This window comes from Chelonia mydas, chromosome 9, assembly GCF_015237465.2.
Source record: "Chelonia mydas isolate rCheMyd1 chromosome 9, rCheMyd1.pri.v2, whole genome shotgun sequence".
NCBI lineage: Eukaryota > Metazoa > Chordata > Testudines > Cheloniidae > Chelonia > Chelonia mydas.
In genome coordinates, this window is record NC_057855.1 from 80,861,953 (window position 1) to 80,884,015 (window position 22,063).

Consider the following 22,063-nt stretch of genomic DNA (forward strand, 5'->3'; position numbering starts at 1 on the left):
TTCTATCCCACAAAACTTAAATCTTGGGCCTAAATTACCTGAGTGTCTCTTAAACAACATTTAATCTGTCTTTTCCAAGGGTGGAAAACAACATTCATAAGGTCAGGAAAAAAAAGAGTTTATTGAAAACTAGTCAATACCATTTATGAAATGTTATGTTAGAATTCAGTTGCTTTTGCTCATTGATCCATAACTTGTGTTTGGAAAATTCAGATCCAAGAGTTGTTAATAGCTATTTTTAGATGACAAGGCTTTGTTGATATTGGTGTGTTTTAACATGATACCCATTTAACCTACCTTATTAATACTGAAAATAACCAGCAACTTTTAGCTAAAGAAAATAAATATTGAGGGTTGGGGTTTTTTTTCATCTTCTCACAATGTAAGATCTTTAAACATGTTGATCAAACTCTGGCTGACCATTCCATTGACACATGCCAAAAAAGAGAGCAATTCTACCTGTGTGTCACTCCAAATTACTCAGAAAGTCAACACTGTAGGTCTAGGTCAACATGAGCTTCTGTAGGGTGGGGTAGGACTTAACCTATCCGTGGACATGATCTGTTCTAAAAAAAATAATCTGTATTCATGGGCTTCTGCAGGTGAGAACAGGCGTCCATGTTGGCCCCATTTTAGCAGGATCAATGAGTGTCTGTTTTGGGGGCCATATTGTGCATTTTCAAAATGTAATTGCTTTGAAATGGAATTGCTTGGTTTCAGAATATTGATCTCAGAACTGTGATTCTGCGGGCAAACTGAGGTGGTTTCATACTGAGTGATACCTAAATTAACAAATAACTACCTCATTTTGGGCCAGGTCAATAGGTATCTGACTACGCTGCTGCTGGAAGTGAGACAGCTTGTGGGGCTTGCGCTGTCACACTAAACATAGCAATGTGGATGTTGTTGCACTGACAGAGGCTCGGACTAACCACCCGAGCTCAGACCCAGGGGATCTTGTGGACCCAAGCTCAGGTGGCTAGCATAAGCCACTGCCAGTGCTGCTATTTTTAACATACTAGCTTGAACCCCACTAGCATGAGTCTGTCTACCTGGGCTGAGAGGCCCGCTCCCAGCAGCAGGGTAGACATGTCCTAGGAGTCTTGACTTTAATGGGCTTCGAATCAGGTGCTGTAACAAACAAGAAATCTGGAGAACCATTGGAAGAGAAGGATTTCCCATTGGATTGTAGATCCAGTCATTTAAAGTGTGCTGCTCTTGGGAGAAATTGTGCTAATGAATCTCTCGCTCTAATTATCATAAAACAAGGCAAATGGCCAGACTAAAAGTAATCATAATTGCTGGGTTTTTACCCACGAAAGCTTATGCCCAAATAAATCTGTTAGTTTTTAAGGTGCCATCGGACTCCTCGTTGTTTTTGTGGTTACAGACTAACACGGCTTCCCCGCTGATAACTATGAAAAGGAGTTTTGGCCAAGTAATGGAGAATGATCGGATGTGGATCACAGAGACATTTTAAAGCAAGATTAAAACATTTTGTTTTCAGTTTGCCAGTTTGACTACTGGGAAATGGAACAACACCAAGGAGATTCTTAATCTCTTGACATGGGCTTTGAATATTGAGTGACTCAAGGTTGAATCTTAAACCTGCACTTGCTAAGCAGCTCCTTAATTCTGTCAGAATTAGTTAATTGGAATAGATGTGATAGCTTGGAACGACAATTTCCTTAGGTAACTGTAACTGTTATCAAATCAGTGTCTGTGATAGAGTCAATAATCCTTTGCTTCATGTTGTATATTTGTTCATAAACACTTATGTGATTCAGTTGAACAAGTATGGATTATTAGTATCATTATTAATTCTAAATAATTAGCGCAACAGAAGTTTACAGTAACTTGACCAGAAGCTAAACTACTTAAAGTTCCGGGAGGCAGTGTTGTCAAGTACAGTGGCTCTCAACCAGGGGTCCGGGGCCCCGTGGGGTGCCGCGAGCAGGTTTCAGGGGGTCCACCAAGCAGGGCAGTCATTAGACTTGCTGGGCCTAGGGCAGAAAGCCAAAGCCCACACCACATGGGGCTGAAGCTGAAGCCTAAGCAACTTACCGCTCCTTTTATATTCAGAAACCAGTTGCTGTGGCACATGTGGGCCATGGAGTTTTTATAGCATGGGGCGGGGCTCGGAAAGTGAAAGTTTGAGAACTACTTGTCTAGTAGTTACAGCAGACAGGACCTTTACATACTATTTCCAGCTCTGCCGTGAACTTGCTCTCCCTCTTCCACTGTAGCAGATAGAAGTGTCTTGTCCTCACTTGAAGGTCCTTCACACTCTGCCCTTTCCTACTAATCTACTGTTGTATCTTATCTCGTTGCCCCTTCACACCCTCCAGTCTGACAAAAATGTCATCCTTGGTCACCTATTTTTCTACTTCTCCACTAACTGCCTTGGTGCTTTCTTCTGTCCTGCCTCTTACAAATGGTACACTCTGCCCAAACTAGCTCAGAAAGCTGCTACTCTGTCCTCCAAAACCCTCCTCAAGAGCCAGTCCTACCATGATCCCTATCATACATGCCGGCTGATAATAGCTAGTGAGGAGATCGATCGGGATTCCTGCCATCGGTACTTTTTTTTGTTTGCTTATTCATGTCCTAAACCTAAAACAAAAATCAAACTTTGAATGGATTTAAACAAGCTAATAGTGCACATAACTACTCTGTGTAACCATGGTGTTCTTATCATGTTACCCTCATCCTCTCCCCCCAGGACCTGCATTTGTTTGTTATACCCTCTTGTTAAATTAGATTGACAGCCCTTGTCCCGAAGAGCATGTAAGTACCATACAGCACTCAGCACAATGGGGTCCCAGTTCTTATTAGAGCTTCTGGGTGCTACCATAGAACGAAGAATAATCACTAATAGGACAGTAGTGACCATTACATCCAGAAACAAGGGTTTGCAGCACCTAGCCCATGGTTTCAAAGCCTTGTCCAAGTGACTGGCAATTGAGTGATTAAAAGTTTAATTGAATCCTTCCTAGCTCAAGTAAACAGCTTTTGACATTTGGACATACTGTTAGAATTCGTATTCCCCTCTCAGCATCAGGTTGGCTAATCGTGCCTAGAGCAGCTCTTTATGTGTCATCACAGAGTAAGGAAAGATTGGTGAAAATCTACATTGAATCTGGAAAAAAATGACTTGCCACTCAGATGTTATGTGGTTTGGTTTTGTTTAATCAGTGGATTCTTACTTTGATGGGCTAATAGACAACTAGACTTTCAGAGAAAGTAACCTTGCTAGAGTGCTAAACTCTGGTCCTAACAAAGTCAAAAGCAAAACTCCAATGAAACTAAAATTTTGGACGAAAATAGCTTAATATTTTTTGTCAAGTTTAAATATAAGGAAAACCACCAGGCAGCTGTAATGCTTTATTGGGGTTTTGTTGTTTCTTTTTGTGTTTGTTTAAACTCATTTAAAAAAAACCTGGGTAAACTAATGCAATGGCAATTTTATTGCTGGGGTCTGAAAGACCAAACCTATGTAAAGCAACATGGGTATCTCCAATGGGTGTTCTATCCCATCAAGGATGAGGACACAACAAAGGAAGAGGCTTCCCTGTCTTCACGAAGTACCAAAGTGGTGAGAAGCTACAGAGCTTGATGACCACACTAGGGAAATGGCCTCTTTACCAGAACAGTTTGCAGAGGAGGAGGGTGTGGGATTCAGAGGGCGGACTCCCCAGATCAGAGCTTTACATTCAGGGACAGTGTAGGTGTTAGCATCTTTTACCCTAAAATAGTGGGCCAAATTCTAATGCAAGTCCAGAGTAATGCTCTTGAAGTCAGAGGGCCACTCCTCAATGTAGATGGGAGGAAATTCCACCAATTGAAACCCACTAAGTTCCCTACTTGTTCCTCTGTTGTGGGGATTGAGTTTTTCTCACCTCAGACTGCCAGAAGAAGCCATGGAGTTCCATTCCCTTCATCAGCAGATTTTGTGGGATCCGCAGAGTCATCATGTATATACTTTTGCCTCCACTTTGCTACCTAGCCTCGCTAGTCCCCACAGGAGCTAAGCTTCCAGCTGTTCTCTTGACCACAGCAGCCTAAAGCGGAATTCTGCAGCTCAGAGGGCAAAGCAGTACAAGATAACACAGCCTAAGGCTATATTGGCTTACATTGGGTTTTGTCATAATCTGAAGGGGTAAAAATGGAGAAGCCCAGCCAGCTTCCCTACTCCATCCTCTCCGAGGTCCAACCTTTTTCCTCCAGCTCATTGGAGGCTGAACACAATGGAGTGCTGGGAGGAGCATACTACTGGGGGCACATGCCTAAAGGACTCCCCGATGTACCCAGAAAAATCATGAGATCACTGAAATCAGTCAACTCCTATGCAGTGTACAAAACCCATTGAGCTAACCATATCATCTTATCAATGGACCCCTTGTCTTCCCAGTCCCTTGTCCCCTCTTGTCTGTCACCTCCTATCTGTTTTTAGAAAGTTGGCTGTTTGGGGCAGGGCACATCTTTCATTTGCTCTCTAAGCCATTGGCACACTGCTAGGGGCTAAAGAAGCAATAAAAAAATTAATTATTAACAAACATCACCACATGCTTCTGGAGGAAACAGTGAGCAGCCATGCAGGTGGAGGGAAGAACTGTCTTCAGGAGAAATTGTCTTCAGGGATGTAGAGGAAGCAGTGTGCCCACAGGAAGGTATTTCGTATGTAGGGGCAGCATGGAAGAAAGCATGATGATAAGGAGCCTACATGAGTATGATGGATTATCAAGAGCAAGTAAGGCAGCCTGTTACATCACTACTGTGCTAAACAATGGGTTGGACTTGGGACACTGAGAACTGAGTGAGACCATTCATAATTATGCTCTAGGATGCATGCTGATTTGAGGCAAGCATGGCTTGGGAGTCTTACGAGGGCAGAGGTCCAAGAGCTCATAGCAGGAATGAGTCTCAAGGCATAGCTGGCATTTAGTAAAGCAGCAATACTCACATTGTTTGGGTACATTACTGCAGCAGGAACAAATTGGTGTTATCATAGAAAAGGCCTGCAATGGCTTGCACATTCTTCATCCCCCTGTGGGCATGAGGCTTCCATCCTCCCCTTCCATCACAACTGGAAACAATTATCTGTTGACAATGGCTGTTTGTTCTGCCTTTGCATATCTGTTGAACAGTCTGAACAAAGGGTGACATAAAATGGATATGGATGTCCATGCAGAGGTTATATTTGCAGTCAGGAAAGAGGGCGGGGTAGTATAGTGTGTTAACACACTAGCCTTTCACTTCTGTTGGCCTTGCTTCAAATTTGGATGCACTCACATATGAAAAGGAATGAGGAGTACTTGTGGCACCTTAGAGATTAACAAATTTATTTGAGCATAAGCTTTCGTGGGCTAAAACCCACTTCATTAGACGCATGCAGTGGAAAATACAGTAGGAAGATATATATATATATACACACACACACACACACAGAACATGAACATGAAAAAATGGGTGTTGCCATACCCACTATAACGAGAGTGATCAGTTAAGGTGAGCTATTATCAGCAGAGAAAAAAAACCTTCTGTAGTGATAATCAGGATGGCCCATTTCCAACAGTTGACAGGAAGGTATGGGTAAGAGTAGGGGGAAAAAATAAGCATAGGGAAATAGGTTTACTTTGTCTAGTGACGCATCCACTCCCAGTCCTTATTCAAGCCTAATTTAATAGTGTCCAGTTTGCAAATTAATTCCAATTCAGCAGTTTCTCGTTGGAGTCTGTTTTTGAAGTTTTTGTTGTTGTAGCAGTGCAACTTTTAGATCTGTAACTGAGTGATCAGGGAGATTGAAGTCTTCTCCGACTGCTTATTTTTCCCACCTACTGTTACTGCTAGGTGGGATTTTAAAGGCCCCATGGGAAATTCTTGAAACCCTGTACTCTCTAGCACATGCTCAGAACAATTTTTAAGAGGCAGCAGTCTGTCCCAAAATCCTTCAAAAACTATGTCCGTGCAAGGACTTTTTATGCAAAAGCAATAGTTATTAAGAGTCTAGCTGTTAGCTCTCCTAAGGCTCGGACATTCATCCTCCCCCCACAACACAGCAGAGGATGAACATGTACCAGAGAAACTTGGTGTTATTGCTGAAGGTCTCACCTATGTCCCTCTTGCTGCTCACTCATCCAGGTGGAAAGATCTAATTTGCTAACACGTGTTTTCCAAATTATTGCAATCAAAATTAAATATTTATAAAAGAAATTAAATGCGATTTTAAAAGAGAAGCCGTTTGCACAAGGGACAGAATACAGACCAAGACGTCAGTTATTCCCCATCATCTTTTCACACAGTGCTACGGGATCTTTAACTTTTGCCGGGACAGCGCTCCCTCCACCCCCATTAGATGGCCAGAATATACTGTGTGTGACATTCCTTCAGCACCTCTAATAGCACAACTCTTCTTCATACTGCGCTGCAGCTAGGAGGGGATACAAACCCCCCGTCTTCTGACTTACAAGTAAAGGGGCTCCCAACTGAGTCACACCAACTCAACATTGAGGCCCTCACCTAGCAAAGCACTTAGGCATGTGCTTAAGTTTAAGTAAATGAGTTGTCCCAATGAGTCTACACACATCCTTAAAGTTAATCACGTGCTCAATTGCTTTGCTGGAATAGGTCCTAGGTGAGGAAAAGGGAAGTAGCAGCAGAGTCTCAGCAGCCATCCCAGCACCCCCACAATCCTACTCCGGCTGCCTTCACTCCCTGAGCATGGCGGGGGAGCATGGCTGGGAACACTGAACCGCTCAGATAGGGAAGTGCACCCGGTGCAGCAGATAGCACCTGAAATACTGTCTTGGGGGAGCACATGCTAATGCTTTGCTTGCCCAGCTCCCCTGCAAGTCTTATGCCTGCTCTCAGCCACAATGCTCTGAGTGCTGCATCTCTAGAGCTTGGCCAAAGAAAAGCGGGCAGGGGGGACTTCAATCTTGAAAATGTATCCCCATTTTTAGACCAACTACCAACCTTTTCCAATTTTGATGAACTTTCAAATTTCAAAGAAAAAAAATTCAGACTCTGTATGAATTCCCCCCTCCCCACCCAACCAGCTCTATGCAATTCGGCCCCACCACCTCTAGGAGCCTTATGGCCCACAGATTTTAACATGAGCCCAGTTAAACTGACCATCAAAAGGTTATAATCAGGAGTGCGCAAGAGACTCCATTACTCATTTCTTTCTAACAATAATGATTTCTAATATTACAATTTCTAATGTTCAATAAATGAGTTTAATTTCTTTTTTTCATACATGATCTTAAAATGAGATTTTTAATTTTTTTATTTGTTCCATAAACAATATAACAAAACTCAGCAAGTTAACAATATGACGTTTTCACCATACAGAGTCAGTCACAAATATTTAAAACCTTTGCAACAAGAACAACAAAACCAAAAATATTACAAGAATAATTTACAAGAGGATCTATAAAACAGCAAAGCGCTCACAAATTTCCAGTTTCCTTTACACAATATCACTACACTCTTTCACAACATTTCTTTTTATTACAAAATTCCCAACAAAAGTTTAATTTTTTTCTTTGTATTTTGGTTTTTAAAACCAGAAACTTTTAAGTATACATCCTTTTATTAACACCCGGAGGTGCAAAAAAAAGGAAACCTCACACATACAAACACTTCACAGCACTTTTCTAAGAAAAATATACACTTACAAAATATTTTACAAATTGGCACACTTAAAAATATACAAGATTTTGTAGGCGTCTTAGAGTGATCCTTAAGAATTATACTTCAATTGACTCTACAGAATATTTATAAAGCTTATTCTAAAAGAAAAAAGGCAAATAATTTCCAAACATGTTAAAACTGTCGTGTAAAATGTTAAACAGAAATGGATACGTTACATTCATAAAAAGGGCCATTTACTATTTCTGAAATGCTCAAGGGGGATAAAAGTTATTTTAGCACCATAAAACAGTAGCAACTTACTAAAGAGGTGCCTCCAGTTCTATGGAAGTTAACTTAAGGAGCAGTACATTCAAATCTCTGTAGGCAGCAGTCAAAATGTCTACAGCCAGTGCTGCAGGCAGTGAAACAGAGCATCTCCTTAGATTTCTACCCTGCTTCCCACTGGGAGTAAAAGACAAAAGGAATTTAACTGGTATCTTTCTTTTTTTTACTTTATTTTTAAAAAATCTTCCCTTTGTGCTTTTGAAATGTACATTTTTCTATCGAAGGGCAGCAGTGAATACAAATTTTATTTCTTGTTTCCTTTTTTCACCAAGTCTTCAAAGGCTCAGCAAACGTGTCTAGCAACCCAACTATTCTGTGAGATTGAGGGCACCCTCCTTTTTATAGATCCAAATTCTCTTAGATGGCTGTTACTCCATTGTCATTAGTGTCACTTGTTTACCTGAGAAACAGATTTTAAAAGCCTTGCTTCTACCACAGACATTGTACGTTATTTATTTTTTGCATTATTTTACACACTGAAAGATAAGGAGGCACATTCTCAAATAAGATGTCAGTGGCTTGAGCCATGCAACTTCCACTAGACTTTCTGGAAGCTGCACAGGAAAAGTCCAGTGCACTGAGTTGAGAAAGTACAGCCCAAGGGCCTGATCCTGCACCAACTGAAGTCTATGGACCTGGTTCTCTTCTCATTTACACCGACTTCAATGGAGTTTCTGACTTACACCACTGTAAGGCTTTGATCCAGCAAATCAGATAAGAATGCTTTAAGCATGTGACTAGACTCATGGGACCTGTCATGTTTGGTCAAGTACTTAAAGTTAAGCACGTGCTTAAGTGCTTCACTAGACTGGGGCCTAAGTGAAAGACGACTCTAATCCAATGGGTGCCAGTGCTGAAACTGCTGAAAATGTCTTTATTTTGATTAATGGTAGATTGAGCTATAATGCCAGAAAATAGCAGTAAACATGACTTTTTAAACAAAAAAGTTACGCCCATGGCAATTGTTTCACAAAGCAAGCATCATCCACCTGATCCCAACACAATTTTTCCCCTCTCTGTTTAGGCCTTGATTAAGCAAGATATAAAAGCACATGCCAAAGTTTAAGCACAGGAGTAGGCCCAATTGGCTGTAACTGAACTATTCACATGGTTAAGTCTGTTGCTGAATCGGGGTTCTAATTCAAGATTTTGGTTCCTTATTCAAGAAACACTATGCTAAAAAGGGAGAGGGGGCGCAAGTGGGGGAGAATACATAATTTTATGCTTTATGATTGCTCAAGTTCCCCATTATTAATCTTTTTGTCTTTACAAAACCTCTATATGCAAGTACCGCTAACAAAACTAGGGACATTGGGGGTTGTAATTTAAAATCAGGTTGTCATGGGCATTTATTTTGAAAAGAAATATTCCTCATAGTGTCTTTACAAAAAGAAAATGGAGAATTTCCCTATAAATGCAGGAGGCACCAGTCCTGCTAGAACCAGGATTAGCAAGCAAATGCAGCATTCTCCTCACCTTGACTCTGTCCAGCACAGGGATTTTTCTCACTTCAATTCTTGGAATTGGAATGAGAGCAAATGAAATTGGGCCACATTAAACTGACCCAGTTTATGCCAATCTAAGCCAGGCTAATAATGGGAATGGGTCCTTTTAAATTGGGTTGTTTGTCCCTTTATGTATTCTAATTTATCTCATGATTATAACTCACCAAAACTGAAATCTGCCAGAGTTGCAGTACAGCGCATCGTAAGAGAACAAGGATACTATATAATTTACATAGCATCCTTTATACAAAGGATCATAAAACGCATTGATAGTAAGAGTCAAACAAGATACACTGAAAACAGGGACTTCACGGCAAGCTGTAAAAGGGAATGGCTTAGTGGCTTGTAGTGAACATCCGACATTGATGAGCCAAAACAAATAAAATCGTGGAACTGTAGAGGATCCTGAGGAGGCAGACTAAAATGATGCAAAGTGGAGATGGGAGGGAATATAAGGAGAGGGAAGGGTGGAGTGAATCCTTGGAGATTCCTTTAAAGGGAGATTTAAAAATGGCAAGAGGCCAGTTAGTGACAGGATCCTGGAGAGGGGACTCTAGCTGCAATATTTTGGACCTTCCAGAATTTTTGAGTGTAGGAGTATGCAAGAGGGAAGTGCGCTAATCAGGATAATAGAATAATAAGTGGTGAAGGCAGGAATGAGCTTTTTGACAAGGAATAAGATAAAGAGATTATGAAAATGTTCTCGAGGTAGCTTTAGGCAGGTGCACAGAAAAGGTAAACAAGGGTAGAGGACAAAAATTTGGTTCAGGGAGAATTCCAAGATTTCTGGCTTTGGAAGCCAAGTGAAGGGGTGAGTTAGCAGAGGGATAGTAGAGTCACAGGTGGAGCAGGGTCAGTGTTTTACCCCAAGGACTTTTGTTTTTCAGGCATTCAGTGGCAAGGAATGATGGCACAGTCTAAGGATGACAGAGTCAAGGAGGCCAGAGAGATGGGAGACAGAAGGCTGAGAGAGTGAGTCAAGGGAGATGGAATCTGCAATTAATATTGTACTGAAATGTAAGGTAACTGAGTATTAATGGAGTTTGCAAGATACAATACAATAATTGATATGTTTTATGTACTGTATTATTGTCCTATTGCACATTTCTCAAATCCCATAAATATTGCTGTATGTTTCAGTACAGTGTATCTTATTATGAGTCACATGTTAAACACACACAACACAATGAAGACCAACAGAAATGTGCTTTCAAATGACAGGTCTGAGTAAATGGGCAGGGAACTGCTGTTTCCTAGACCTGGGTCTGACCCTGCTCCATAGGAGCAGCAGCCTAAACATCCAAAATAGCAGTGATTGCAGGTTCCTACCCCTCCCACCCACCATGTGCAGAATGGGAAACAGCTCTAGAAAATCTTAGTTAGCAACCCTTTTATTTTATAGAGCAGTTAATCTCTGATTACCACATAAATACAAAATACAACAGTGACTTTGTAATTACATAGGCCTGGACTGTCTCTTCGGGATCCAGATGTGGACGGGACCCTTTGTATGTGAATGTCTCCAGCTGTGGCACTGATTGAGAGAAAGGGTGCTGTCTCTTCCCACACAGCTCCGGGGCCCCATGGATATGGAGAAGGGCAGGGGGCTGGCTGTGCCCTGTGACTCTATTCTCTGCCACAGTAGACATCCAAGTAGGAATTAACACTGTTTAACAGGGCTCTGAGTTCCCTTCCAGGTTGCTACTATGTAGCCACAAGGGGAGCCAAGCAATGGAAACATGGCTTAAGCAAAGCCATGCACCTAAGGGTGGGGGCCAGCAGAGCTATCCCTGTAGAGAGCTTTTGCTTTAGCAGTTCTGGGGTCCCTTAGACCTCACTCCCAACTTGCTGGATTTTCTGTGGGATGCTGCACTCTAGCTTGGGTCCCATAAATCAACAGTTACTATGAGATTGCAGAGCTACCATAATCTGATCCAGAGTCACTCACTCCAGGCAGAGCTATAATGTTATTTTTCAGGACGAATCAACCAATATGATACTTTCAGAGTAATTACAAAGCAGATTAGTTGTTAAGTAAAATAATGTTATTAAAGAGATGAGGCTAAACTAAAACCCCAGGATCTGAACAACCCCAAATGCTAAGAGATTTTGGATCCAGGTCAGTAGTTTGCAACTCAGTCCCATCTCTAAGTCTCAATACTAATAAAGTGGGGAATAATTTAATATAAAAATGTATAGCCACCTCCAACTCTGCCATTAATATTACAGAAAAAAACCTGACTATATCAAAAACACTTCCATGTACTGCAAACACAAAGTCTATCCCTATCTACTTTGAAATGCCACCTCAATACTCATGAATAGGTTGAGGAAGTGATCTCCTATTAGATTGCTACTAAGGCCCCTCTCCTTGTACCCATAATTTTCTATTGCATAAATATGTGACCTTACTTTCCTCTGCTTTCATTAGCTCCCCAGTTAGCAGGTCTCTTGCATATCAAGGTTTCATAATAAATCAGCAGCAAAATGCACAGGCTCTTAGTTGCACAAGGAAAATAAGTGAATTTTTGTTTTGTTTTTGTTTTCTCGAGGTGAGGGCATGGTGGGCTACAAATAAGGCCTTCTGAAAATACTTTTAGCATTCAATACTTATCACTGTCTTCATATAGTCCAGTCATGTATGATCTGGCCTCGATTTGGTGAGATCACAAATATTTCTGTTTTCTCTTTTATTATGTACCGAGTCAAAGAAAAAAATGGTTGCATTGAAAATTGTTTTCATTTTAAAGTTTTCAAACAATATTGGCATTGCAAAGTTAAACCCTTAGAAAACACCAAAGCTGTGATATGAGAGCACTTCTGACAGGATCAGCATAAAAATGTTTAAGAAACTTCTCAAAGAAAAGTAAATAGCAATAAATGTATGAAATGTAGTAGTTCTAATTTTATAACTATTTTAGAATTTATCCCAGGTTATTATAAAATATATAAAACTGAGATACAAAGTATCAGCAATATAACTTTGCACTTTAAATGATCTTCAGCTACAGGTTTTGCTTTAAGAAAACAGACACTTGAAAAGCAGCTGTTCTGTAGTCTCTAAATGCAGACATTTGAGTCCCTGTCAAACTTACCTTGAGTGATTTTCTGAATTCCTCCAACATTTCAACTTTCTCCTATAATGAAACCCAAAATTTCATCATTATGGTTTTTTTGCTCGTGTTTCTAAAGAAAGGACATTAAAATTTCCCAGCTTCAGTTTTAAAGTTCTTTTTTTTTTTTTTGGTGAGCTTTAAACCACAGGGCAAATCCATGAAATGAGGTAAGTAAATTTGGCACACTTTTAGTTATGTCCATAAAACTTTTGGTAAGTTGTATAAGTGAACAACATCATTTTCACTGTGAGTTACAGGTGCTTTCAAAGGGGGGTGGTTAATACATAATCACTGGAATGTTTATAGTAAATCAAAAGGCATAGTTCCAGAAAACACTCACAACCCAATGTTGATAGAGAAGTAAAAATATGTACAATACAGTCACTTGTTCATAGTTTGGCACAATTTTTGTTGTTGTTGTGGGTAATAGTGCATAAACTACTGTACAACAGTATGACTTTTAAAAGTCTTTCACGGAGAATACCAGATTAGGTTTGCTTTCAAAGAATAAATTCCCACAATTTCAAACTCTTCATTTCAGCACTTACATTTCAACATACCACAAGGCATATTTTGAAAGAAACAAACAAAAACCAAAAAAAAACCAAACATCAAACGTCTTTCTAGAAAAAGGAGTCTCTTCTTCAAACACAGGTAAAACCAAAGATGTTGTTTCTGCTTTAAGAAGAATGTAGTCTGATTCCCTGCAGAAAAATCAAACATTTTATGCCATCTTAGTTAGCTTGTGTGGAGCCACCACGATAGGATCATATGCTCTAAACTCTGATACAGCAGATGACGCTTTATGATATAGGTTATGATATAAACAGCAGAGGGGGCTAGAAAGCACTCAGAATTGCCACATGAAGCTCAATTATGAATGAGTTTTCATTTTCAAACTAAAGAGCCTTTAGTTAGATATCTTGGCTTTTGGATGCATAACCTCTTTTTTGTGTTTTCTTTTATACAAAATGTTCAAAAAAAAAAGTCTTTCCTTTTCAAAATCATTAAAAAGAGCACGTAATTGTTTTGTTTTTTTTCAATAAATAAGTAATTAAAAACTGAAGAAGCCAAACAGCAGAAAAGAGTAGCCTTGTTAGTTTTTTAACCCCAGCCAAGCCAGAAAATGGGTCATTCTTTTAGGTAGCTTGCAAGTAATAAGTATTTTCATGCACTTAAAAAAAACTGTAAAAGGGGAATGTCTCTTTCATGCAACTCTTGCTTTCAGGAAGGAAAAAATGAGGAACAGCGGGCTTAGCAGGTAGTAGGAAAGTTAAGGGTGCATTCCAGCCAGTTTGGTGCAGCATTACCTCAGTTTTTCAAAAGAAGCTGTCACAGATGGGTCCTTATGGGTCTGTTCACGGTCTGTTCGCTTTACTTTACAGTTCTCATCCCTCAGTGATTTAGAACTTGATTTATGACGGTACAGCTTTTTATGGGTAGGTCCATTATTGCCTAAAGTGCTCAGGTTACTATAGCTTTTATCAAAAAAGGGAGAGTGAATGTCTATATTGTACCCAGTTGAACAGTTGGGGCGACTGGGATCACAAGTTGTGGCTTTGCCATTATTTTTACTTGAGCCCTTGTTGCTTGACTTGTGATTCTTCGCAGTTCCCGGGGAATTACCATTTCCCTTTTTCTTGGACTCTTGTGATGTCCCTGCCAAAATTTTAAGAGTTTTCAACTTCAGGCTGTTAGATTCAGGCGACCGAAATATATCTGGGACGCTATTATGGCCTACAGGCCCCCACAAGGGTTCGATTGAGGCCATCATAAATCTCTGAACATCTGCCATTCCAGATGCAATGTTAGATAAAATATTGGAAGGTTCCTCAAATTCCCTTTGATCATCATCAAGGAGGTTGTTAGTGTTTGCTATGCTAGTTTCGGACCAGCCTGTACTATTGTCTTTTCTTAGTGACCATTCACCAGATAGTCCATTATGCTTCCCTATCTTTACAGAGGTTGGGCTGCGGTGCTGAATGCATTCAGCTAGTGCCTTTGTTGTTGAGGCTGTATTATTTAACTGATTGACTGTCCTGCTGCCAGCTGCTTGAGCCTTTTCACCATTGACTCCAGCTGCATTTTTCCCTTTCCTTGTTGACTTGGGAGTCTGCCTGGAATTTTTACTTTGTGGTTTATCAGTTCCTTTGTTAGTTTTAGGAGATTTTTTCCTGGTGTTTTTCTGGGGAGAACTTTGGTTTGTACCTACATTCTTGCTGGATGAACTTTTCCTCTTAGATTTTGACACTTTGCTATTGGTGCTAATTTGACCAGATGGCTCATTAAATGTTGACAAGCATGGACTTTTTTCAAGGAGGCTAACAGAATCTTCATCATTGAACATATGGAACTGAAACTGATGATTATTTAAAGTAAACCCACTATCTGCCTGATCTTGGGTCTGGAGAACCCCACAGTTCCACTTGACCTTATCAGTATTGCTTAGCACAGTCTGAGTGGTCTCCTGAAAACCTTTCAGATTGCTTAGCGATTTGGTATCTGACACAGTTATCTGAGGGGAAAGGTTGGGGGTGTCTGGAGGAGACATTTCCGAAAGCGATGACTGACGGAACTTATCAGGTGTGAAGTTGGAGATGTCTAAAAGGTCCGTAGACTCTTTCAAAGGGGTTATTTCATCTATACTTTGTTGGATCACTAGCTTGGGACTGCAGTGGGCCAAGAAATCATCATTAATATCATCTTCACCATCCTTTTCACAAGACTTTAGACTTAAAGAACTGTAATTGCTCGAACTAACTGACAGTGAGCCCACTGAATCAAAACTAATGAGTCTGCCATCATCTGTACTTAGTGTACCTCGTTGGAAATGAAAGCGCCCCTCTCCATTATTAAAATGACATGACTGATAAGAATCATCAGACTGCACTTGTTGGTTATCCGGCACATATTTTTTTTGGTATAGCAATTTGCTGCTATTCAGATTTACTTGACTATATCCAGAGGCTGGGAGGTTATCTGCTCCTGCAGAGCCACCAAACTCATTTGATAACGCAGAAGCCTCCCTCATGTCACTTGCAAATTCCTGATGGTTGCTGCTAGCAGCCTTGTTTGCTGGCCACATGCTACTGAAGTTGCTCTGCTCAATTTCTAAGTGGCCAGGTGACTGCTGCAGTTCAGATTCAGAAGGCGGGGACAGCACACAACTCTGGGCTGTCTGCAGAGCAGAGAACTGCTTTTCTGCCTGAACAATGCTAGGGAGGGAATGCTGCCGTTCAGCAGGATGCTGGGTGAAGTATGAGATACCAGTGTTACTTGACAAATCAGAAGCATCTAACAATGTCTGCAGATACCCGCCGGGGATCAGGGGTACATTGGTGGTGATATTAGCAGGTGGTAGAGGCTTGTCGGGAGAGCAGGTGGCTGGCAGGAAAGTAGAATTTTTAGCAACCTTATCCTCCTGGCACTCAGAAATATGGGAGGTCTCTGAAGCACAAGGAATATTTTCATCCTTCAAACTAGCTGCTGTGTCCTGATTTTCCAAAGCAGGGGAGATTTCTCCCGTATTTGTGGCAGCTTTGATTTTCTTGCATTTCAATCGGGCTTCACTTTTGAATTTGATTCGGCGTAGCACTTTCCTCTCTGTTCCCTTATATTCCCTTTCCTGTGATTTGTACTTCACTGAGGCAATGCCTGTGATGTCATTTAAATGTAATCCATTTGCACAGCTGGGGGTAGCGATGGCTAATGTCTGCATCCCTTTCAGGCCTGCATCTTCTTTACTGCTGCAAGGCTGCTTCTGATCAGAGGAGCAGGAGCCCAGTTTGTTCACCGATTGCTCAATGGCTTTAATTCTTTGAATCCTGTGCCTGTTTGCTAGTTTGCATTTTCGCTTTCTCGGGTGAGGAAGGAATGAGACATCCGAGCCATTAAGATAGAAATTCTGTTTATGGTAAAGAGACGATCTAAGATAATCCATCCGGCTCTGCTGCCTCTCTTGCCAGAAGCCCTTCAGTGGGGCCAGTTTTTCATACTTGCTGAGCAGTTCCTCGCTTAGGGTAACAGTTGTCTCATTGGCATCGACTTTACTGAGCTTCACCAGCATATGCTTCTCCCCTTTAAATCTGTTAATGATGATGTACTTGATGATAACCGGGGGCTCCTTGCGAGAGACTTTTCGCCTTTTCTTTGGGCACCATTCGTCGTCATCTTCCTCTTTGGGTCCATCCGGGAGCCATTCTTTCTTATCCAGAATCTTCTCACTCTCAATGGAATCCACATCGTACAAGTAATCATCGCTGTATCGTACTTTCCTCTTTGCCCGCAGCCCATAGTTCTGCTGAATGAAGGAATTGGAATGTTCCCTGGACAGATACCTGCTACAATCCTTTATATCCCGCAGCACATCATCCGAGGACTCCGTGCAGGTGCTGTCATCGCTGAACTCCCCGGAGTCCTCTGTGGAATTCACAGAGTCCAAGAAGTGGCTCCTTTTAGAGCCTATATACTGCACCACCTCTGTACTGTTGCAAGTTTTATTTAAGGCAGCTTTCTCCTTCTCCTCCTCCCCATCCTCCTCCTCTCCATCCTCCTCTTCCTCCCCCCAAATGATGCCCTCCTCAGATTTGAATTGGGAAGGATCAGCCCCACCACCAGCCCCCCTCTTGAGGGTGCTCTTGTTGTCCCTTTTAGTGCAGTTGCCAAACACACTGGGAAAGAAGTTGAACTGGGCATCCTCTTGCAGGGCGTTGGTCTTCTCCCTCACGTTGTCTTGGAAAGATTCATATCTAATCTTTAAGGAGCAGACGTCACTTCCCAAGGTTGAATCATCATCATCAAACATATAATTATCCACATCTTCCTCAGAAAACAAGTTTACAGAAAGCTCATTTTTGGAGCAAAGGTCAAGCAGCTCAATTTTACTTTCACTAATGAAAGATTCGAAATAGCCCCACTCCTGGTTGGGATTTGTTAGCAAAGGTTCCTCACCATTGCATTTGTCTGATAGTAATCCCTCGTAATAATTTTTCTGAGTGGGGTCCTCTGAATCACTGTCAGATTTCTCTGCATCTCTTTTGTCTGCTGCCCTCGATTTATGCATAGGGAAGCTTAAAAGCTGGTCTGAAAGCAGCTGATCCCCATATCTCATGGTTTCTCCTGTGCTCATGCAGTGAATCCCTATATCAGAGACTGAACAGGTGTCATAATCCCTATTTATATCACCCACTTTCAAGCTTATTCCCGGCTCTGCATCAATGCCGTCCTTTGATTCAATAAAGCAGCCTAGACAGGTCCGGCTTGGCTGCATCAAGCAGTCACCAGTCAGAGCTGACATGCCTCCGGGCTCCATAATTGTGAATGGAGCCTTCTCACAATCGCCTGGCAGAGACCAGGAGCTCATGCTCTTTGTCACACAAGATGTAAGAGAAATAGCGTGTGCGGACGAGTCATCTGAAGTGTTCTCAGGTACATCAGTGAGTCTCAGAGGAGAAGGAGGGCTCAACAAACAGGGCTTCTTTGAAGTCAGAGGAGGCAGCACTCGGTGGCACACTTGATTTTCCTTCTGAGCTATTGTCAAGGCTGAAAACGTAACCGCAGTATCTGCAGCAGTGCAAGGCTTCCCATCACTGTCTGGGTCATGGGACTCTGGAGGAATTGAAAGAAAAAGGGAGAGTGGAAGAGAAGGAATAAGAGAAAGAGAATTAGTTTAACAACCTTGGGATTCTGATCTGATTATTTTCCCCTCCTCTTGCTATGTTTTGGGAGATGACTTTTGCAAACAAACAAATTCTTTGAAAAACAGCAGTGTCTTGCTTACAAGACTGCAAGACTTGTGCATATGGACAGATTTGGCATCCATGCAATCTACTATAGTCACCTTTATCAAGAATATTTATTTTACACTGAAACTGATGAGAAAACTAATTTAATGTATTTATGCCAATTTGCATTAGCTGAGGATCTAGCCCATAATGTGTTTATGTAAACACCCATAGTTATAAAATACAATATAAAGTAAAGAACAAATGTGTTACTGCACTGTTAATGAGGAGAAAACTAGGACACAAAAGTCAAGAAACTCAGAAGATGAAGGTTTTCAAGGCAGCACTAACTCCGGTACATCACACACTTGTGCATCTATTTAGTAACTTATAGGCAAAATTCTGGGGCTGTTGGGAGGTCCACAGTGCAGGGGTCAAGATATGAATCTCCATATCCCTCTGCACTCCCTGCAGACTAGCTCTGCAGTGATGCAAGGTATGTCTACACTTAAAACACTGCAGTGGCATAACTGCACCTCTGTAGCACTTCAGTATAGACACTACCTACGCGGATGGGAGGGGTTCTCCCGTCGGCACAGGTAATCCACCTTCCCAAGAGGCAATAGCCTGGTCAACAGAAGAATTCTTCCATCAACCTAGAGCCGGTCTACACCAGGGGCTAGGTTGGTACAGCTACATCTCTCAGCCAGGCCTCTGTCTGCAGGTGCCTTGAGGAACAAGTATGGCCAGGGGATCTCCCACTCTATGGATCTATTGATATACAAAAATCTCTAGGGAGAACAGTGGCCTGTGGCTAATATTCCTGACAACATCCGGCAGTAGTGGCCTTAGGAGCACTGCTGAGCCAACAACTGCAGGATGGGGTTGTGGGTTCTGGACCTCAGGGCAGGTCTACACTGAAAACTTACATCGGCATAGCTAAGTCTCTGACCTAACCCCCAGTGTAGACAGCACAATGCCAACAGAAGAATTCTTCCATCAAAATAGCTACCGCTTCTTGGGGAGATGGATTAACTACAGTGACGGGGGGACCCCTCCCCCTTTGCCATTGGGGGGGTCTACATTGATGTGCTAGAGTGGCACAGCTGCAGCTGTGAAACTGAGTGTGAAATTGGAATGGGATCAGAATCAGGCTCAAAGAGCTTAAGGCAGCTCCACACGATTGGCAGTCTTAAGGGCTGAGCCACCTTTAGCTTTAAAGCATTAAGCAGGTAAGGGCAACCTAAAACTAAAGCGATTCAGCATGCACCCCACCTTCCAAGTAACGCTACCTTCGGGGCCCTGTGAAAATGGAAATGGAAATGTTTTACACATACACAGGCACATTACATTCCACCTTTAAACATATATAGCTTTAAAGCTACTGAACTGATTTCCCTGAAATGTGGTTTACTTTTCCTTTTTTAGAGAGGACTAAAAACAACTTTGAGTTCCTCACTTGAGCCATTTCTGAGTTTGAGGCTGCAAAAATTTCAATTGGATTATACGGGAAAGCAACTTTTGGGCCAGCTCCCATAACTTCAAAACAAATGAACAAATTCAGGTCCAACTTAAAAAAAAAAAAAGAAAATCAACTTTGAGCTGACAGTAAGCATGGGAAATTGAAGCCAAAAGGAATATGTCTGTGAAAGTTACAAGGACATGAACAAGGGAAGTTAAAATGACAATGGGAACTTGGTCTTAAAACATTCACTACCACCTAAATCATCTCCATTTTTTAGATCTACATCTGTAAAAATGAGCTTGTCTCCTGTGAGGTGCAAATCCTGAAAAATGGATTTTCCAGGGACTGTATGGTGCTAAAGTCAAGATCATATTCAATTAAAAGGTGTATTTACTCAATGGACTGTAGTGACTTCAATGTACAGAGTGGCTGAGAGCCAAGAAGAGCATTTCAGACGTAACTATCGATTTTCTGGCTTTTGTCACAGTTTTTGGTCACAATTTTAATATTATTTCAGTATTTTATGGTAACATGTTAACTCAAAAGCTAAGTAAAAACACAGTAGCCCAAATACTCATCTATAGCCAAAGAGAGTGCAGTATAGTTGCAGAGAGGGAGGGGTGCAAAAGGGGCCTCCTTTGCACTCCCCAAGTTCTCAGCCTGTTTCATGCCAAGCCAATCACTAGCTGTAAGTTAGAGCTACCTAAAAGCTACTCTAAATTACACTGGATGCCAGTGTCCCCAACGGGTCAGTAAAGCAGTGAGGGATTGATACGATATAGAGAAGCCCTGGCTACCACCATAATGAACATGCAAACATAAGAACGGCCATACTGGGTCAGATCAATGGTCCATCTAGACCAATATCCTATCTTCTGACAGTGGCCAGTGCCAGATGCTTCAAAGCGAATGAACAGAACACGGCAATCATTGAATGATCCATCCGCTGTCATCCACTCCCAGCTTCTGGCAGTCAGAGGCTAGTGATACCCAGAGCATGGGATTGCATCCCTAACCATCTTGGCTAATAGCCATTGATGAACCTCTCCTCCATGAACTTATTTAATTTTTTTTTTGAACTGTGTTATAGTTTTGGCCTTCACAACATCCCCTGGCAATGAGTTCCACAGGTTGACTGTGTGTTGTGTGAAGAAGTACTTCCTTTTGTTTGTTTTAAACCTGCTGCCTATCAGTTTCATTGGGTGACCCGTGGTTCTTGTGAAGGAGTAAATATCACTTTCTTATTCACTTTCTCCATGCCATTCATGATTTTATATACCTCTATCATATCCCCCCTTAGTCGTCTCTTTTCCAAGCTGAAAAGTCCCAGTCTTTTTAATCGCTCCTCATATGGAAGCTGTTCCATACCCTTCTTCCAGATCATTTATGAATATATTGAACAGCCCTGGTCCCAATACAGATCCTTGGGGGAACCAGCTATTTACCTTTCTCAACTGTGAGACGTGACCATTTATTTTTTACCTTCTAAACAGTTACTGATCCATGACAGGACCTTCCTTCTTATCCCAAGTCTGCTTACATTGCTTAAGAGCCTTCGGTGAGGAATATTGTCAAAGGCTTTTTGAAAGTCCAATCACCTGGTACAGAAACTGATTTAAGAGGTGATAAGTTACATACAACACTTAGTAGTTCTGCAATTTCATATCTGAGTTCCTTCAGAAGGGAGATGATGATGGCATAAGAACTGCCATGCTGACTAAGTCACAATCCCCTACACTGTAGTGATCCTCACATGGGCAAAGACACTGCTGTCAGCACATAACCTGCTTTTGGTTCAGCATCAAGTAACTGCACAGCACTGGAAGATCTGGGCCAAAACCTTTAGAAAATTCACTATTATACTCCAGTATTTAATTAAGACATTTTCCTATTTCTGTTTGTTTAACTGCATTTCATGGAAGTTGTATCAGATTCTACAAATCAAATCAGTTTCTATTGACAAGGTAACCATTGATTCTGCTTGGTAGGAGTAGATTAGGCACACGCATAATGGCCAGGAAATCTCTTTGTAGCTCTAGCAACTGTCACCCACTATTATTTTACAGACTGTTTGCATGTATCTGATAAAGAATAAGATTGGCTGAAACTGACAGATATATTCTGAATTCTGTCATGCTGGAAATCACAAATGTGTGTTTCATTTCTCACTACTCTATCAGCTAACAACAGTGCTATTCACCTATACATCTGGAGTTACTCTGGATTTACAGCTGTGTGGAAGAGAATAGAATTTGCACCTATAGACTTATGCTT

At 41.4% G+C, this 22,063-nt stretch overlaps 1 protein-coding gene across 2 annotated transcripts in view; it reads right to left on the reverse strand.

The window, feature by feature from the left end:
• Window positions 1-7,259: 7,259 nt before the first annotated feature.
• The window catches only part of NEXMIF (neurite extension and migration factor), a 240,304-nt gene continuing 225,500 nt past the window's right edge, over window positions 7,260-22,063 (reverse strand). For both annotated transcript variants that reach the window (XM_043523178.1, XM_037909167.2), the window contains exon 4: window positions 7,260-18,208. In XM_043523178.1, the coding sequence (XP_043379113.1) occupies window positions 13,908-18,208 (4,301 nt within the window). In that variant the 3' untranslated portion in view covers window positions 7,260-13,907. The remainder of the gene's footprint in view (window positions 18,209-22,063) is intronic.